Source organism: Gopherus flavomarginatus, chromosome 7, assembly GCF_025201925.1.
Source record: "Gopherus flavomarginatus isolate rGopFla2 chromosome 7, rGopFla2.mat.asm, whole genome shotgun sequence".
Classification (NCBI taxonomy): Eukaryota; Metazoa; Chordata; order Testudines; family Testudinidae; genus Gopherus; species Gopherus flavomarginatus.
Genome location: NC_066623.1, coordinates 111,518,534 through 111,535,256, shown reverse-complemented (window position 1 = coordinate 111,535,256; position 16,723 = coordinate 111,518,534). Strand labels below are relative to the sequence as shown.

Below are 16,723 nucleotides of genomic sequence, written 5' to 3'. Positions count from 1 at the left end.
CGGGAGACGTGGGTTCAATTCCTGACCCATTGTTGTACAGACAAAACTACACAGGATCTTTTCAGGAGGCAAGACAAAGATACCACATTTATTATGATAACAATTTGATTTATGGCTAATAACTGATATCTTAATTCTTATACATACACATTATACCTAATACGTACACACACACACACATTCTCACACACACACACACACACACACATTCACACACACATCCATCAGATGTTCTGCAGCTGCTGCATAGTTACCAGTCCTGAAGATAGCTTAAGTTCATAGCTTAATTTTGTAGCTTGGGTTCGTAGCTTGTGGCGGCTAACTGGCCAGGAAAGCCGGGCACAAGGACAAGCTGGATCTCTGTTGGGCAGGCATTGATGTCCTTCCATGTTGGCAGCAGAATGTTACCCAGAGTCTCTCATCTCACCCTTCTTTTTTATAGGTTTTTAGTTTGGATTCAAAGTCTATAGGTCTTGCTGTGTCACGCTGCCTCTGGGTTTGGATTGATCACCCATCAATTGCAGGCGTGACTTTCAGCCTTGAACCTGGCTTTGATCTTCCTTCTGTTGTTCTGTTGTCCTTTTCTTTTTAGGGTGGATGCTTCTTACTTTGTTTAGGGCTGTTGTTTAGGTCTTCAGCTGTTGGTATTTGAACTTTATCTCATCAGGACAGGCTGGGGCTGGAGGTTGATTCCGTCATCCATACATACCTCATTCACACATCTAAACTAAACTAATAAGATTACATCAAGATTTGCAAAAATGAAGGTTGGAGGAAGCTTTTACAAAATGGAGTGAGTGTTTTAAAATGGGGTTTGAATTACAATATGGAACAGGAGTTACAGTGTAGGCAAGTGTAGTGTGGATGGTGAACAGAAGTTACATTAATAAATTAAAAACAATTTCATTTATCAGTTCTACACCATCACCGACCTTCTTCTGTGCCTTGAGCAAGTCCCTTAGTGTCTCTGCGCCTCAGTTCCCCATCTGTGCAATGGGGACAATCAGCCCTGTCTCCTGGGGGGGCTGTGGAGGCAAATACATTAAAGATGCGCAAATACAGTGGTAATGCGGGGAGGATGTGAGTACTTTAGAAAGACAGAATTAGCAAAGAGTTCTATGTGCCACGCAGGGGTGAGCCAAACTTGGTTTACCCAGCAGCCAAGTACAGGCAGAATGGAGCATTAAAAGGGGATAATCTCTGGTCTCTGGTAGGAGCCATTCATTCAGTTCACAACACTTGTGTGTTTGTCATGGCGGTCCTGTGTTACCCTCTGTAACCCCACCCTTCCACGAGTTAGCCATTTAACATGCAGCAGATTCGTACAGGATGCAGGCTCAGAGCTGAGACTTTATTAGTGTAATTATACATGTCATGTGATGATCAAGTCCCTATAGGCTGCTCATGAAAGAAAATCCCTCGCTCCACGCCTTATCTGAGGGGTTTCAGTTTGAGAGGGGTTTAGTCACAACAACAGAAGAGGGCGGAGACATGGAGTCCAATTCTCCTTGCCCTCCAGTTTGTTTACACCCCTGTAGCTGAGAGGAGAACCAAGCCTGCTTTGTCTAACGGCTAAGGGTTCTGTGTCCTGCCTGCGGTCTATGGAGCCCTGACTCCGGCACTGCTCTGACAGAGGTTAGCGGGAGTTGGGCTTGCGCATCCGAACACCTCCCTTGAAGACCATGGTAGTCTTCCCATTGACTGGGGCCTTGAGTGAGGGCTGCAAGATTCGTCCCCATGGTAGCGAGGCATCTCCTGGTCTGTACTATAAAGGCAGATGGTGGGACGATCACCGTCTGCTAGGACCCTACGTTCCAGCAGGAGCAGGCAGACAGTTACATGTCAGGCCCCGATTCTGCCAGGCACAGAATATCACCACCTCGCCCTCACCTCTGGGGGAGCAGAGGGTGCTCAGCAGGCTCAGGCCCCTTGGTGACCCCAGGAGAAGGTTCCAGAAATAATCTGGCACCTAGAGGGAACTGAATTAATGAGAGAGACAGGGAAGTTAAACCAATGAGGCCTTCAAACCAGGTTACAAGGGCCAAAAATCCTACATGTGCACCATGACTATTAGCCCAAATGCAGGACTGCAGCCAGGGATATAAACAACAAACGAGGTGAGCAGCGACCCAAGCCCTAATGGTCTGGCACCCATATGAAAGACCACTTTTCCTCCTCAACTCCCACCACAGCTGCTGAGATCCACTGAGATGCTCTGGCTGCTGGTCCAGGCCACATACCCATTTAGGGCCAGCTTTGGGATGTTGTCAGCTGAGGGCTTGAGCAGAACCCGGGCCACCAGAAACCTGTGCACGGCCATCTTCAGAAGAGAACACAACACCTAAAGGGTATTTAGGGTAAATGAGCCTCTAACGTATTTATTTCAGTTACTGGTTATCATCAAGGCGTAGGAGCTTCCAGTCACATCAAAGGGGAATGGATTTTATGAAGTGAACTCTGGCTTAGGTGAATTTAGCTTAGGTGAATTTGTTGTTAAATTGAAATTCTTAGGCAGAATGAAATACCTAGGGCAGTTTTTTCCTATTGCTCTCAACGGAAGCTGCTGGGGAGCACTGAGCAATTTTGAAAATCAGGCCCCACTTTTGTGCGCTCGAGAACTTGTGAAAATCTTGACCTTTCCCTAATTCATTTGGCCAGAGTTATAACAACACAGTTGTGTGAGGCAAAAAAGGCAAGCTCCCTGGGAGATAAAAGCAAGCAAGCAGACAACATTGGGGAATTGTGTCTGAAATCAAAAGCACATCTCTGATCTCTGTTTAAACAGGTTAGAGAAGCTTGGCTGAGATAGGGCTGCCTAAAAATAATACCTCTGACACCTTTGGGGGGATATGTGTCTTAAAGCAAAACTAATTCTCTCTCCCTTCTGCTTCACTGGTTCTTCAACCCTTTGTTATTCACTAATTTAATTTTTTTTTTTTTTTTTTTTTTGGTCCTACTTCAGAAACATTCCTGCTTGGGTAGTAGGTTCCAACATGGGGCTAGTGGGGTGGGAATTAAGGAGTTACTGTGGATTCAGGAATGTGTCATGTTTCACCACAGAGCAGAATGCCTTTCTTTAAGGTGGCTGTTGTGGGGATCTTAGGCAAACACGCTAGGAGAGTTTGGGAGGTGTGAGGAGAGATCTTCATAGAGCTGTAATGTTTCCTGACTCTCCAGTGCTAAGCTGGTCTCAGGCATCGCAATGATCCTGCCCTGCCGTACACAGGTCTGTCCCCAGTAGATGGCCAGGATAAGCTTGGCATCCCTGGCGGGCTCTGAAAGGCGAACTCACGTTAGTTTGTACAATGGCGAGTTGGCACGTTCCAATTTTATTTCTGCAAAAAAATTGTTGAATGACACGAATTCCAGTGGAGATTTTCTCTCCCCCTCCCAGAATATTTCAGTGAAAATGAAAAGCAGATTTTGATTTTGAATTTTTTTCAACAAAAATTGAGAATTTGGACTAAAGACGTTTGTTTTATTTGTTATTAACCTGAAACCACATTTAAAAACAAACAAACAAAAAAAAATTAGGTGAAAAATTTCAACCTGCTACTTAATACTTAAAAAAAATGTACAAACATGCAACTCCTGCCACAGGCACAAGGAGTCCCCGCTACTGTAGTAATCCTCTCAGCCTCTCTGTGAGGTGGGGAAGTGCTATTGTCCCCATTTTATAGTTAGGGAAACTGAGGCAGAAAAGTCAAGTAACTTGACTAAGATCACTTAGTAGGTGGGTGAGGTTCTGTGGTCTACAGTGTTCATGAGGTCAAACTAGAAGATCATGATGGTCCCTTCTGGCCTTGGTCTATGGGTCTATTATGGTTACGTTGCTGAGATCACATGGGCAAAGGCTAGTGTGCAGCTTGGAGGAGCACTTTTAAAAAATAAATTCAGTATTTTTGTTTGTTTGATGACAATGTAGCTACAGAAATGAGCCGCCTTATTTATATTTCAGAAGCAACTTCAGGCCCCAACTGAGACCAGGGCCCCATTGTGGCAGGTACATAATAAGAGTTACTTTCTGCCCACAGAATTTACAGTCTAATTAGGCAAGATGGACAAAAGATAGAGCTGGAGACCAAGGACATGGCTTGTCACATGTCAGATGAGGAGGTAAAATGGAACTAGAACTCAGAGTCTTTTGAGTTTCAGTCCTGTGTCTTATCCGTCACCTCACACTGCTTTTCCAGTGATAGAGTGGGAATGCCCTGGCATATGAACTCTGGAAGAACAGTCTATGTTGTGAGAGGCAGTGTGGTCCACTGGCTACAGAACTCTACTGGGAGTCAGGAGACCACTGGCTCTGCCACTGGCTTACTGGGTGGCCCTTGGCAAGTCACTTCATCACTCTGTGCCTCAGTTTTCCTACCAGTAAAATGGGGATAAAAATACTTCTGCTTTGAGATCAATGAAGAAAAAGTGCTATATAAGAGCTTATTATTCTTACTATGGAGTGGAGTGATAAAAAACCCATAGAGGAGGTTGTGGATGGGATTTACCATAATCAATGAACCTGTATTTCTGTTTTACATTGATTAATGTTAAACTACCTGGGTTTCCCTTTCACATAATAGAGTGGGAAAACTTTTTCCGGATTTTCCCATTCTGATTCCTGTAAGGAAAAGCTTCAAAATATGGAGGAAGCTTTAGTCCCCGAGGAAACTGAAACCCTGAGCAGAATCACACTTCCTATTGGTTGTTTAGCACTGTTATTTTTTCCTCCAACCCCCCATCCTCCCTGTTTATTGAGCCTAATAAAGACAGGATGTGTTGGTAACGAGTTACAGCTGAAGGGAATCTCTTTGCCCTGCTACTGAACTGGGCAGCAAGGGTATCTCCCAGGCAGCTGGCAAGCTCTCTGTCCCTCCCTTGGTGAACTGGCTTTGTTTCAAACCCAGACATACCCGTTAACGGATGGGTGAAGAGGAAGGTACCACCAATCAAGGGCAAGCCTCAGAGCTGCACTGGTAACACTAGAGAGACTAAGGCCTGCATACACAGACTCATGCAAGTTTCAGAGGGGTAGCTGTGTTAGTCTGGATCTGTAAAAGCAGCAAAGAGTCCTGTGGCACCTGATAGACTAACAGAGAGATAGGTCTGTTAGTCTATAAGGTGCCACAGGACTCTTTGCTGCTTTCATGCAAGTTTATGCAGCTTCATTGGACTCAATGAGATTAATTGTGTGATTCAAGTTAAGCTCATGTGTCAGTTCTTTGCAGGACCAAGACCTTAGCCTCCAAGCTGATAAGCCCAGTCTAGGTAGGATGCGTTCTTACCCTTCCATAGTCAGCTCCTCCCTCCCCTTCTCTACAGTCTTGCCACTACTAATGCGAGAGTCTTCTCCCATGCAACTCCTGCCACAGGCACAAGGAGTACTCACTATAGGGAAGATTGCAGATTAGGCCTTGAAACTGTAAAGTAGGAGTGTTTGTCTAGAGTCATTAAGGTGACATTACCCTAAGGGCATTTCTCTAGAAGTAGAACTGATATCAGGATTCACATCAGGTGACTTCATAAAGCTGAGCAACAAGAGTGTTTTTATAACACCATCACAGACCCCCACCCCCTTAACAAAAAAAAACCAGGCAGTGGGGGGCACAGCTGAACCCTGACCATAATGGGGTATATTTTGAAAAGTGCCAAACAGGTGCCTAAGTCCCTTCATGAATCTGGCTAACTCCCATAGATATCAATTGAAATTAGGTGCTAAGTTCCTGTATGGATCTGGACCTAAGTGATCTAGGTGCTTATGTTCCAGACACCTAAATCACTTAGTCACTTTTGAAAAATGTACACACTGAATTTATTAATGTAGGGTGAAATTCTCTGACTTGTGTAATGCAGGACGTCAGAGTAGATGATTGTATAATGGTCCCTTCTAGCATTAATCTATGAAAATATAGACAACTCCAGCATCTAATAGGATCTCATTTTCTTTCCTTATTTTGAATAATATTAAGGGTAGTTGGCATAGATTTTTTTTTTTTACAGTTAATGCAAATGGGAAATTTTTTTAATCAGGTGCAGATAATGAAGTTGAAACATGATGGATGGAGGGCAACCTGGGAACAAACAATAATCAGTAGCATGGAGCTCCCCTAGACATTCTTAAAAGTAAAGCAACACACAACAAAAAATTGAATTACATTGAGGAGCAACAATGCGGTAGACACTTGATGTGAATCTTAGTCAGGAGTGCATTTTTATGAGCATTTGAAATATATATATGTGTATTTATTTGCATTGATGTGTTTATATGGCTTTACATATCAACTTAGACAGGAAAAATTGAATAAAATGTCAGGTCTGGGAAATGAGGAGATTATGAAAAGCAGATTTAATTCGGCACCGTTTTTTGATGTTTGTGGCACATTTCATTGTGTTGCCGGAGACACCCAATTACACAGTTTGAAGAGTGAACAGCAAATGGGGTATCCATGGGAGAATATTAACTGTGGTCGAGTATTTTTTAATTCTCCTTTCCTTCAGCAAATATTATGTATGCGTTATGGAAATGGATCAAAGTACCACATAGGCTCTTATTACTGAGCTCTGAATCTCTCTCAAATAGTCTGATTTTAACTCTGGCATTATATTTTTCTGGAACAGACCCGTCAGTAATTTTAGGGGACGGCTTTCCTGGCCTAAGCACCAGGTATGATTTCCTGGAACTATGGATTCCAGTCTCAGTAGGAGCTGATTGAGACTTTGGCCTTACATAAACAGAGGCCCTATCAGAGGGACCCCGTCACAGTGCAGTTGTTCAGCCACCAGGTTCCATCACGATCAAAATAGGAGTCGGAACCTGTATGTCTCTCAACAGCCATGCTGAAACCATGCATTGACCAAGACGTTAGCCCCCTACCAGGGAAATGGTTACGGTCTATCTGTACTGCAGCTTTTTAGTGTGTTCTACTTGAGTAGGTTGACCACATGTCCTGGTAGTAGGGGCTTTGTCTTATATATGCAACTTCACCACCACCCCCAAAAAAAGTGTCCCAATTTTTCACGCTTGCTCTTTGGTCACCTTATACCTGGGGCAGGGGACAACTGTGTTATAGTTAGAGTTGCTTGGGAATTGTTCAACCTTCTTTTTGTTGGAAAATGCCAATTGGTCAAGACTGAAACTTTTCTTGCAAAAAGGTCTGTTTAGAAAAAAAAAAGTTTTCTTGATGACCTTGGGCGAGTTGCATCACCTTTCTCTGCCTCAGTTTCCCCATGTATAAAATAGAGATAATGATCCTGACCTATATAAAACCCTTTGAGATCTATGGCTGAAAATGCTATAGGAGCTAGCTAGTAATTATTTATTATAACATAATTTTTTTGCATTTCTTTGCCAAAATTTCAATATCTTTTCTGAAAATTTCAAAATGTTTTGAAAATGAGGACAAAGATATTTGTGAAAGTTTGGTCTTTTTTTTTTTTTTAATTCAACAATAAAGTTTGGTTGAAAACTTGAATGTTGGTAAATTTAGTCAGAAAAAGTTTGGAAAAATGAGTCTTTCCATTGAATTAATTGGGCATTGGATTAGGTTTTTTAACTCACAAATAGGGTAGGTGTGTCACTGCTCGCTGCACACCACCTGTACATTTTTCACTGGCTAGATAGATTGGTCTCCCTGTCCAAATGAAGCCAGTGTTAGATAGCAGAGAAAGAGTTTTATAAAGATTTCTTCATCATTTCCCTGAGACTTGCCACCAACCATCATTTGTCATTCTTTGGGCTAAACTGTGACTTTGCCTGGAACAAGAAAGAGCGCTTTGTTTTGCTGCCCTAGGAACAGGTTCCTCCTTTACTCTGAGAGGCAAGTCCACTGAACCAGCCGTGTACCTGGTGTAGCCTAAATGCGTTGGCACAATAAAGCTTTGTTGTCATTCAGCTGAAGAGGCCTTGGTACATATGACCCCAGCGTATTAAAAACAGTGATTCTGAGGCATGGCAGCTGGAAATTACCAGTTAGGTTGGTGTGATGGCGTGTACCCGCCCTTAAAGACTAAAGGCTGGGACAGAAGACCCTGTCTCAGGGATGTTGGTGTTAGCAAGAGCTCAGGAGCTGCCCGAAACTGGAAGAGAAGAGGTGTTCCTGGGCAAAGGGGTAGTGGGATCGGAATACCATTTTGGCACTTAGAGAGAAACCAAAATGGTACCCACCGCACAGCGTGACATCACATGCCACCTCTTAGAACTGGGTGCGTGGAAGGAAGGAAGGCAGAGCTGGAATGCTAGGCTTCTGCTTGATAGAATCAAGGCTCTGCAGTCAACCAGCGTGGTGGAGATGGGCCCAAGCTATGGGGCTGCTAGAATGTTTGGGACACTGAGGACTATTTTGAATTACTTTGGGCTACTGACTCAGTTTCCAGGGATGGCTGATGACTATCCTGAGAGAGACCCACCAGCAGCTCCCCGCCCCCATGCCCAGCTCACCTCCACCTCCTCCCCTGAACGTGCCGCATGCCCGCTTTTTCCCACAAGCTCCCAGCACTTGCACCATGGAACAGCTGTTTCCCGTGGCCGGGAGGGAGGGGGCAGAAGGGGGAACATGGTGTGCTCGGGAAAGAGGCAGGTCCAGGGCGGGGATTTGAGGAAGGGGTCCAATAGGGGAAGGGAGGGGGCGGAGTTGGGGTGGGAACTTTGGGGAAGGGGTTGGAATCTGGGCAGGGCAGGGGCAGGGAAAGGGTGGAGTCAGAGCGGGGCTGGGAGTGGGGGGGAAGGCTGGTGCCTATGATGATGGGGATTCCACAACCTCCCTAGGCAATTTGTGCCAGGGCTTAACCACCCTGACAGGAAGTTTTTTCCTAATGTCCAACCTAAACCACCCTTGCTGCAATTTAAGCCTATTGCTTCTTGTCCTATCCTCAGAGGGTAAAGAGAACAATTTTTCTCCCTCCTCCTTGTAACAACCTTGGCATAATAGTGATGACATTCAGCCAAAATCGCCACAAAGCTGGTGCAAAACAATTCAGGCTGCTCGCCATCTCTATTTCTGTCGATCTTCGCAAATCACTTTTACTGAATGACTTGAGAGGGGCAAAAAAAAGCTTTCCTTGCATTTTGTTTTTTTATTAGCGGAGTATGAAAACAGGCACTAACTATACAGAAAGCAAGACTGGCACAAGTGGTACACAGTATCATGCGGCAGCTTTTTCAAAATGAATATAAACTCTTGGTTTTTCTTTTAACTATCAGAATAAATAAATATCATACACATGTTTGGGTTTGCAGCGAGTGATTTCTAAAGCACAAATTGTTACACTACAGCTTAATTTTACAGCAGTTTGCACAGTACATAACTTTGATTTTTTTTCCCCTTTAAAAGTCTTTGTTCCTTTGCAAGATATGTTTGACACACACATGGTTACACTTTGGAGCTAACTGGACAACTCTGATCAGTAGCCAAACGGGCCATCAATACTGTTGGAGAAGAAATACTAAAAAATTACTTTAAACTGCAAAGACACATCTAAATTTCAGCAGCATACGGCAGCCCTTCGCAATAGCTAGAAAGGTTATGAAGGGTGTGGCCATGAATTGTACGCCAAACATGAGATTAACTTCCTGTGGGGTTAATTGATGTCTTCATAAAACAATTTACAAGTGGCTGTCTCACTGGGTGTGTAGTAGATCAGCTAGGTTGGAAAGATGGTCTATTTTGAGTATACTTCAAATGTGTCATATTCTTAGGCCAGGTTTTGTTCTCAGTTACATAGATGTGAATCTGGCATTACTCCAGTGAAGGTCGTGGAATTACTCCAATTTTACACCAATACAAATGAGAGCAGAGTCTGGTTTCTCCTCCAGCTTTTATAAGTAATAACTGATTTCGCTTCACGCAGCTCTTAGCAACTGATAAGATTTCACGCAAGTGGCCAATCCTGATTTTTGTCAACGCTTTTGGGCATAAGTCAGCGCAGTTCCATTGGAGTCAATGGAGTTGCAACTCCTTTACAGGAATGGAGAATTTGGCCTCCTGTTTTTAAATCAAGGTTGAAGCTGTCCCTTGGCGTACTGTGGGAAATCTAATGAATTGAGTGGCTCTGGTCATACAGTCAAGGACAAACCGGTGGATCTACAGAACATCTGTTGAATATACAGAATGTTAATTGTTACTGGGTTTGGTTTTGGATCTGATGGAGAATCCCTCCCAGTTGCTATAGTAGGATTCCTTCTCTCTTTCCCTATCAGTCTATCGGTTGCTTTTGATTCAGGTGTGAACCTCAGTCACTTAAGAAATAAATAGCTGTTTAGATGCATCAAACAACACAGGCTTTTTGTCTCATTCCCCAGTAAATTGTAAGGAATGGCAAAGAGGCACACAAGGGGTAAAAAAACCGAATGCAGCTTGTATAACCAAAAGGAAAATTCTCTGAATTCACTAGTTTTGGCTGAATCTAATCTCACTGCACAGTTCTTATAATAGACCTATATAGCATAGTGGTTTTGGTTTCCTTCTTGTTTAGACCTTTTGCACATTAAACCCCAAGGACCATCTTTTTGTTTCCACTCTTTGCTAAAAGCTCTGTCGTGTCAATGAGAGTCTGATACACAATGCTCCAGGGTAGAAAACAACCTCAAATTCCCCACTTATGTCCATGCCACTTGGGCGTTTCCTGATGCACAAGTTTGTTTGGCTGCTGTGGTTACAAGAACCTATAACAGGCAGAAATTCTTCAGAAGTTGATGTAACATTTGCGGTTTTTTTTCAACCATCTGTAGACCTGGCTGAAATGTTTCAAATTGGAAATTTTGAAGTTTTTTGGGGAAAAAAAATGCAGACAAAATTTGCAACCCCTGCCCCTTTTAGTTCAAATTCAGGAATTTCAAAGTTTGCCTTTTCCCCTCCCAACCAGCACTAAAAGAACCTTCTATGGTAGCAGGCCTCACTCAGAATCAGCATTTCTTCTCTGTGCAGTGAATTCTTTCTTAGAACACTCTTACTTAGAACAAAACTCCCACTGAATTCATTGGCGCCAGGACATTTTCCTTGCATAACAAGTCCGTCAGTCTTACTGCAAACTCTTACTCCTACATTGTTTTAACCCTTTTACTCAGTATTTTTCTCAAGTGGGATCTGATCCTAATTTACAGGATGGGCCTGTACTTGGAAAATCAATTATGAACGCAAAATTGTAGGTTTTGGCCACATGTGGTGCAAAGGGAAGGTAATATGAGCAAAGCTGAGGGGTGCGGGGGTGAATCTCATGCACATTGACACAGTCTCCTGGTACATATTCTTTTCATGGCCCATGTAAAATAGAAGTTGTGGAGATTCTGGAGGTCCTTGCCTGGTCGTCTGTAAGGAAGCCAACATGTTCATTCCAACATTTATGCAATGTGTTTTGTTTGGGGAATGTTCTTCTCCCATTCAGACTAATACATAACAATTAATTTTTGACAGTTTGCTGTGGACTACAGAACCCTGCTAAGTGAAACAACATTTCATTCAGTCCCAGAGTAGTGACGCTGTCAGGGTGATGGTGGGAGAGGCGTAGAGTTTCTTTTCAGTGCACTAGTTCTGCTTGGAATACTAGAACAACCGCCTGAAAGCAAGATAAAGATAAAGTACTGTCTAACTTGGGAGATGCTATCTGCACTGATCATTACACTGTCTTCTCCTTAAGTGACCTTTGGGCCTTATGTATCTGCACTATGTGTGATGTACACCATGTATATCACATCTAATGAGAACAAGTGACAAAAGAGGAAAAAATTGTGAACATTTAGAAATTTTGACCGGCTCTATGGCTGATTTAAAATGGTGGAGGTGAGTTAAAGAGGGAGAAATAGTTAAAAAAAAAATTCATTGAAAGTTTTCCTCAGTTTTTGTTTTTGGAAATTCATCAAAACTTTGAAATTCAAACTAGCTTGGTTGGATGTAAGAGAAGATGGAACAAAGATACCAGATTTTGCCAAACCAAAAAGAGGGGTGATTTGGAACAGGGTTCTAATGGATTTGAACACCTAAAATTCCTGGGAACGGGATACACGATTTGTCTTCCCTGTGTATTTATGGTTGCAGGCTACATTGACAAATTCAGCATAAACAGTCCTGGAAATAAACAAACATGTACCACATGGAAAGATTCCTCCTCAAAGAGTGATGAAGACTTGAAATTCTCTGCCCCTGGATCAGCTGCCTTTAGGAGTAAAAGACCTGGAGTTTTAATGGAGTGACACAAGCATAGAAGGGAAGGAACTCAGCGGTCAGAACAGGACCTGTATCTTGCATACCAATTTTATCTCTGGAGATCAATGGGATTAGATATGTAACACAATGCGCATAAGGTTCAACGGATTGCTACTGTGTGATTCTGGAAGGAATTTCCTCCTGAGGTAAGCTGAGAAGAACTGTAGGGAAGTTTCTGCTTCCTCTGGTGGATTGAGGGAAGTTAATTGTAGCGTCAGGTGCGTGTATCTGCCACGCTCCATTTCCTGAGCTTGCTGACGGCTACAGGCAGAGGTCGGGCACTGATAGATTTTGATCCTTGTAATCTTCTATGGTGTGTTTCTATATCCCCTAGTGTAACAAGATTAGTGTCTTGACCTGCAAAGGGATGTCACTGACTCCAGTCATGCCATAGCAGAATTGAATGTCATGTCACTTAGGCCACCCTTCTCAATGTCTCACTCTATCACCTTTACTGGGCAAAACTTAGCCTTGGGTGCTTAAAATGCTTTTCAGTTGCTCTGCTGTATTAAAACCATCTTTTCGCCTGCCCACCATCATCCTTAGGGCAGTAGGAGATAGGGAGGAGAGGAAACAAACAGGTAATAAAATGAAATAAAATGAAAGCTCATATTTGGTGTCAGTGGTTTTGGGTGGCAGGCACCCAAGTGCTATAAAATGTAAAGACCGGGATTTTCAAGAAGGCCTCAGGTAGAAGGTGTCAATATGGTTTGGGTTCTTTGCAGATCCTAGACAAAATACCCGTTATAGGGCTGCATCTTGCAGTATCGGTGACATGCGTAATCCTGTCAACCACTCGAGCTGAATGAACATTTTCCATCAAAACGTTTGACTGAACTGAAATGTACACAAACTTATTACCACGTTTGTTGAAAATGTGTCTTCAGTTTTTGTTGACATTTTTCAAAGACGAGAAGAGAAATCATTTCCCAACCAGGTCTGGTCACCGCTGGAAACTCACCAAGAGAGATTTTTAGCAGAACAGCTTGAGAGAGACAGTTGTAGTCGAGCGGGTTGTATTCTTTTTTCCACATTTAGAGAAGTAAGTTGGCCATTATCCTCTGTGCTAGTGTAATCACATTGGTAATGGGACAGAGCTAGGCAAAACAGAAGTCAGTAAAAGCTTTTAATTCATCAGATACCCATGTTATATATGTGTGTGTGTGTGTGTGTGTGTGTGTGTGTGTGTGTGTATATATCATATATATATACACACACACACACACACACACTAATCGCATAAGGGCCCTATTTTAGCTGGTGTAAATGGGCATAGTTCCATTAACAGTATCAGCAAGGATCAGGCTCATATATAATTTTGATTCAGATCTTCAACATCCCACTGGATTGCGGGATGTCTGGATCAGGGATTTTGGTTTGGCCTTCTCCCGAGAGGAATGGCTATTTGCAAAATTGAGATCCGCATCTGGGCTTGGATTTAAGTAATCTCCTAAGCTCAAGAGTGTTCAGATCTGGGTATTGGTTCAGGCCCACCTCTAGCCTATCCGTATTCATTCTCTGCTCAGTCAGTTTCTGAGACAAGCAGGGGAGCCCCCAGGGTTTGTGGTCTGAGGACAGAATTTGGCATGGAGACAGTTTTCCTAAACACAGCTTGAATTAATTACGGTTTTGATGAACCGCCACATAATGCAAATGGTGTATGAACACAGCAGGAGTTCATACCAACTTTTTATTGTTCTTTGTTGTCCAAGTTAGACCAAAATGCTTTTTTTACACATCATTTATAAATAGCAGAGTGTGCACTTCAGTGAAGAACAAAGATGCAGCAACCTCAGTAAAAGTCTTGTGAATTTGACAAAATCTAGTGCTTTCATTTTTCCTAGCTCTCTAACCAGCAGAGCCCAGTGGCAAATTCTTTGTCCTCTGTCTTCGAAGTGCTTTTAAAAAAAAAAAAAAATCCTACCGAGAGGAAGTGCTTTAACAGGAACGAACCCTGTACATCATCCCTGGTGTTTGCCGGATTGGTTTTAACGGAGAACTGGAGAAGATACAAAAAAAGTCATTCAGAATCTTTTCTCTGAATTCCTCTTGCTAGACTCATTCAGAACTCTGGCCAAAGAAGCACCTCCCGCTCAGAGCTTGCGGGGGGTTTTTTGGATTGTAATTTTGATTCTAGCTACTACAAGTATAAATCTGAAAGAAAGGGGGAGGGAGGAAAGACAGCAAAATACTCCATAATTCTGCATAAGGCAACACAGACAGCAACACACAAGTGAAGGATGTTTTCAGCAATAGAATCTATATACAGTATGAAACTGGGAGGGGATTAGGTTTTCCAGAGAACCAAACAAAACAAAAATCACAGTCGGCACATTATCACAGTCTCAGCGAAAGAGGGATCTTTCTGGACATTACAGTTTTAACTCCTCGGTCCTCAGGAGAGTTTTTTAACATCGAAGTACATGCCCTCTTTCTCCTTATTAAATACTTCAGTGGAAATGGGGCCAGTAGCAGTACCTGACGTGAAAATGGAGCTAGTGAAGAAGTAAAGGATTTAAAGTATCCCCCGAAAGGGAGCACCTTGATCCAGGTGGAGAGGAGAGCTGTGCATTTTCAAAAGAGCCACACGTTTAGTGCCAGCGGAAGGTGCCTTCTCTTGCGGCTGACGGTAGGGTGGGGGTGCCCCTGCTGCCTTGCGGTCAGTTTGGTAAGGTGTCGAGTCCGAGGGAGGCAGCGTGCTGCTTTGCCCGGAGCCTTAGATTCTCAATACTTGTTGTTTTACTGTTCAGGGTAGGGAGGGAGCTAGACGCCTGCAAGATGGGTGAAGACCAGACCTGCTGGGCATGGGAGAGCGACTGGTAATACGACTGACAGTGGAGAGAGCTGAGGGGCGCCATGTTGACATTCATGCCCAAGTAGGGCATAGCAGTTGGGGTCCCCATTTCAAAGGAGGAGTAATGGACCAAGTTGTTAGTGGCGGCCATGTGCTGGCGAAATTGCTCCTGGAGACGGAAGAGGCTCAGAGGCGAGGAGGAGTAGGAGTGAGTCTGAGACATGCCGCTGCTGGAGGAAGGTGTCACCGTGGCACTGATGGGAGAGTCTGTGTTAGAAGACAAGAGGTAGGGAGCAGGGTTAGACATACGTGGCCGCTGAATAGAACCATCTCCCTAAGGAGGGTGGTAGCTGAGGAAGGCAGCTGATTTACAGGGAAGGAGAGAGGTGCTGTGGACCTTTTATACAGAGTAAGTTCTCCGGAGCATGGACGGAATATGCAAATCACCTTGCACATCTGGGTGCTAATTAACCAGAAGCCAAATTGCAGCAAGGGTGTTGATGAATGAATTATCTGGACCAGCATTCCTGTAACTGCCTCCCCTGATCCTTTCCAAGCAAGGCTCAGACAAGGCCGTGGAAAGCGACGGAGTGGGACTATTATTGTGAAGACCCAAAAAGAACCAGAATGGAGAACTGATTTTTCCATAATGGCTGTTCAGAGGAGATCTTGTTTGCTGAGTCCATGGTGGAGAAACCCAAGCAAGCAAGATTGGGGCCCTATAATACTCATCCAAATGGCAGATTCAAGCCACCTTTTCTCAAAATACAAAAATGGGAGGAGTGCGGGGTTGGGGATGTCACTCAAGGAAATTAAAAAGTGATCAAATTTAAATCTGACCAAAAAAGAAATATTTTTCCCACAGAAAGCACAAATTGGCCTGGGGAACTCATTGCCACAAGATATATCTGAAGCCGAGAGATAAACAGGAGTCCCAAAAGAACCGAACATTTAAAAACAACAATAATAATAATTATTAATAATAAATAATTTGGAAGAGTCATACACTCTCATGCTTCGTGTTATAAGTCAATCTCTAACTGATGGACACTTGGAAGAAACTTGCCATGGGCAGATTCTTCTAGAGCTGCCCACTGCAAGAGCTGGCCACTATCAGAGTCAAGATTAGATGGCTCACTAGTTGTATACAGTCTGTCAATTTCTACATTCCCCAGTAAAGGCCATCTCTGTATCCTTGTGGCCTTCCACTTCATTCTTGAGAGGGTTTGCACGCGAGTAGGATGGAAGTATTTGTTCTGTGTTTAGTGGAGAAACGCATTGGCCAAGCATGAGCAAACCTGTCACTGTCTTCTCTGGCGAGAATAGGCCTGGTTATCTGTCTTTCAGGTTTTGTGGTATATTCCCAACAAGCTCTTGGAGGGCTAGGATTTGACCCCTTTGTGACCCTTTGCAAGCCTTTACAGTCCATCAGGAGCGGAGATTCTGATTCCACACTATGAGCTATTTCTGTGCTAAACTTGTTAGTCATGTTTGCCCTACTGGGTCACATGCAACTGGCATCTACCTCATTAAAGTGCCTGGTGGACCTGGCTTGTGAGAGGGAGCCAGGTTTTTTAGCAAGTGTGTGATCCCCAGAGGGCATTTAGACTCTTATCCAGTGGGGAAGTGTGTGCCCAGTATGCCTGTGAATGGCATGCTGTCACTGAGCAGGGTTCTTCTGTTCTCATCTAATCTAACGGGGATCTCAGCCCTCTCTGCACTGGGACCCCATGTTACA

At 43.5% G+C, this 16,723-nt stretch overlaps 1 protein-coding gene across 1 annotated transcript in view; it reads right to left on the bottom strand.

Annotated features, from left to right (window-relative positions):
• Positions 1–14,834: 14,834 nt before the first annotated feature.
• Positions 14,835–16,723, bottom strand: part of DMBX1 (diencephalon/mesencephalon homeobox 1) — a 32,345-nt gene continuing 30,456 nt past the window's right edge. Inside the window, exon 5 of the mRNA XM_050961738.1 lies at positions 14,835–15,252. Within this exon, the coding sequence (XP_050817695.1) occupies positions 14,852–15,252 (401 nt within the window). The 3' untranslated portion in view covers positions 14,835–14,851. The remainder of the gene's footprint in view (positions 15,253–16,723) is intronic.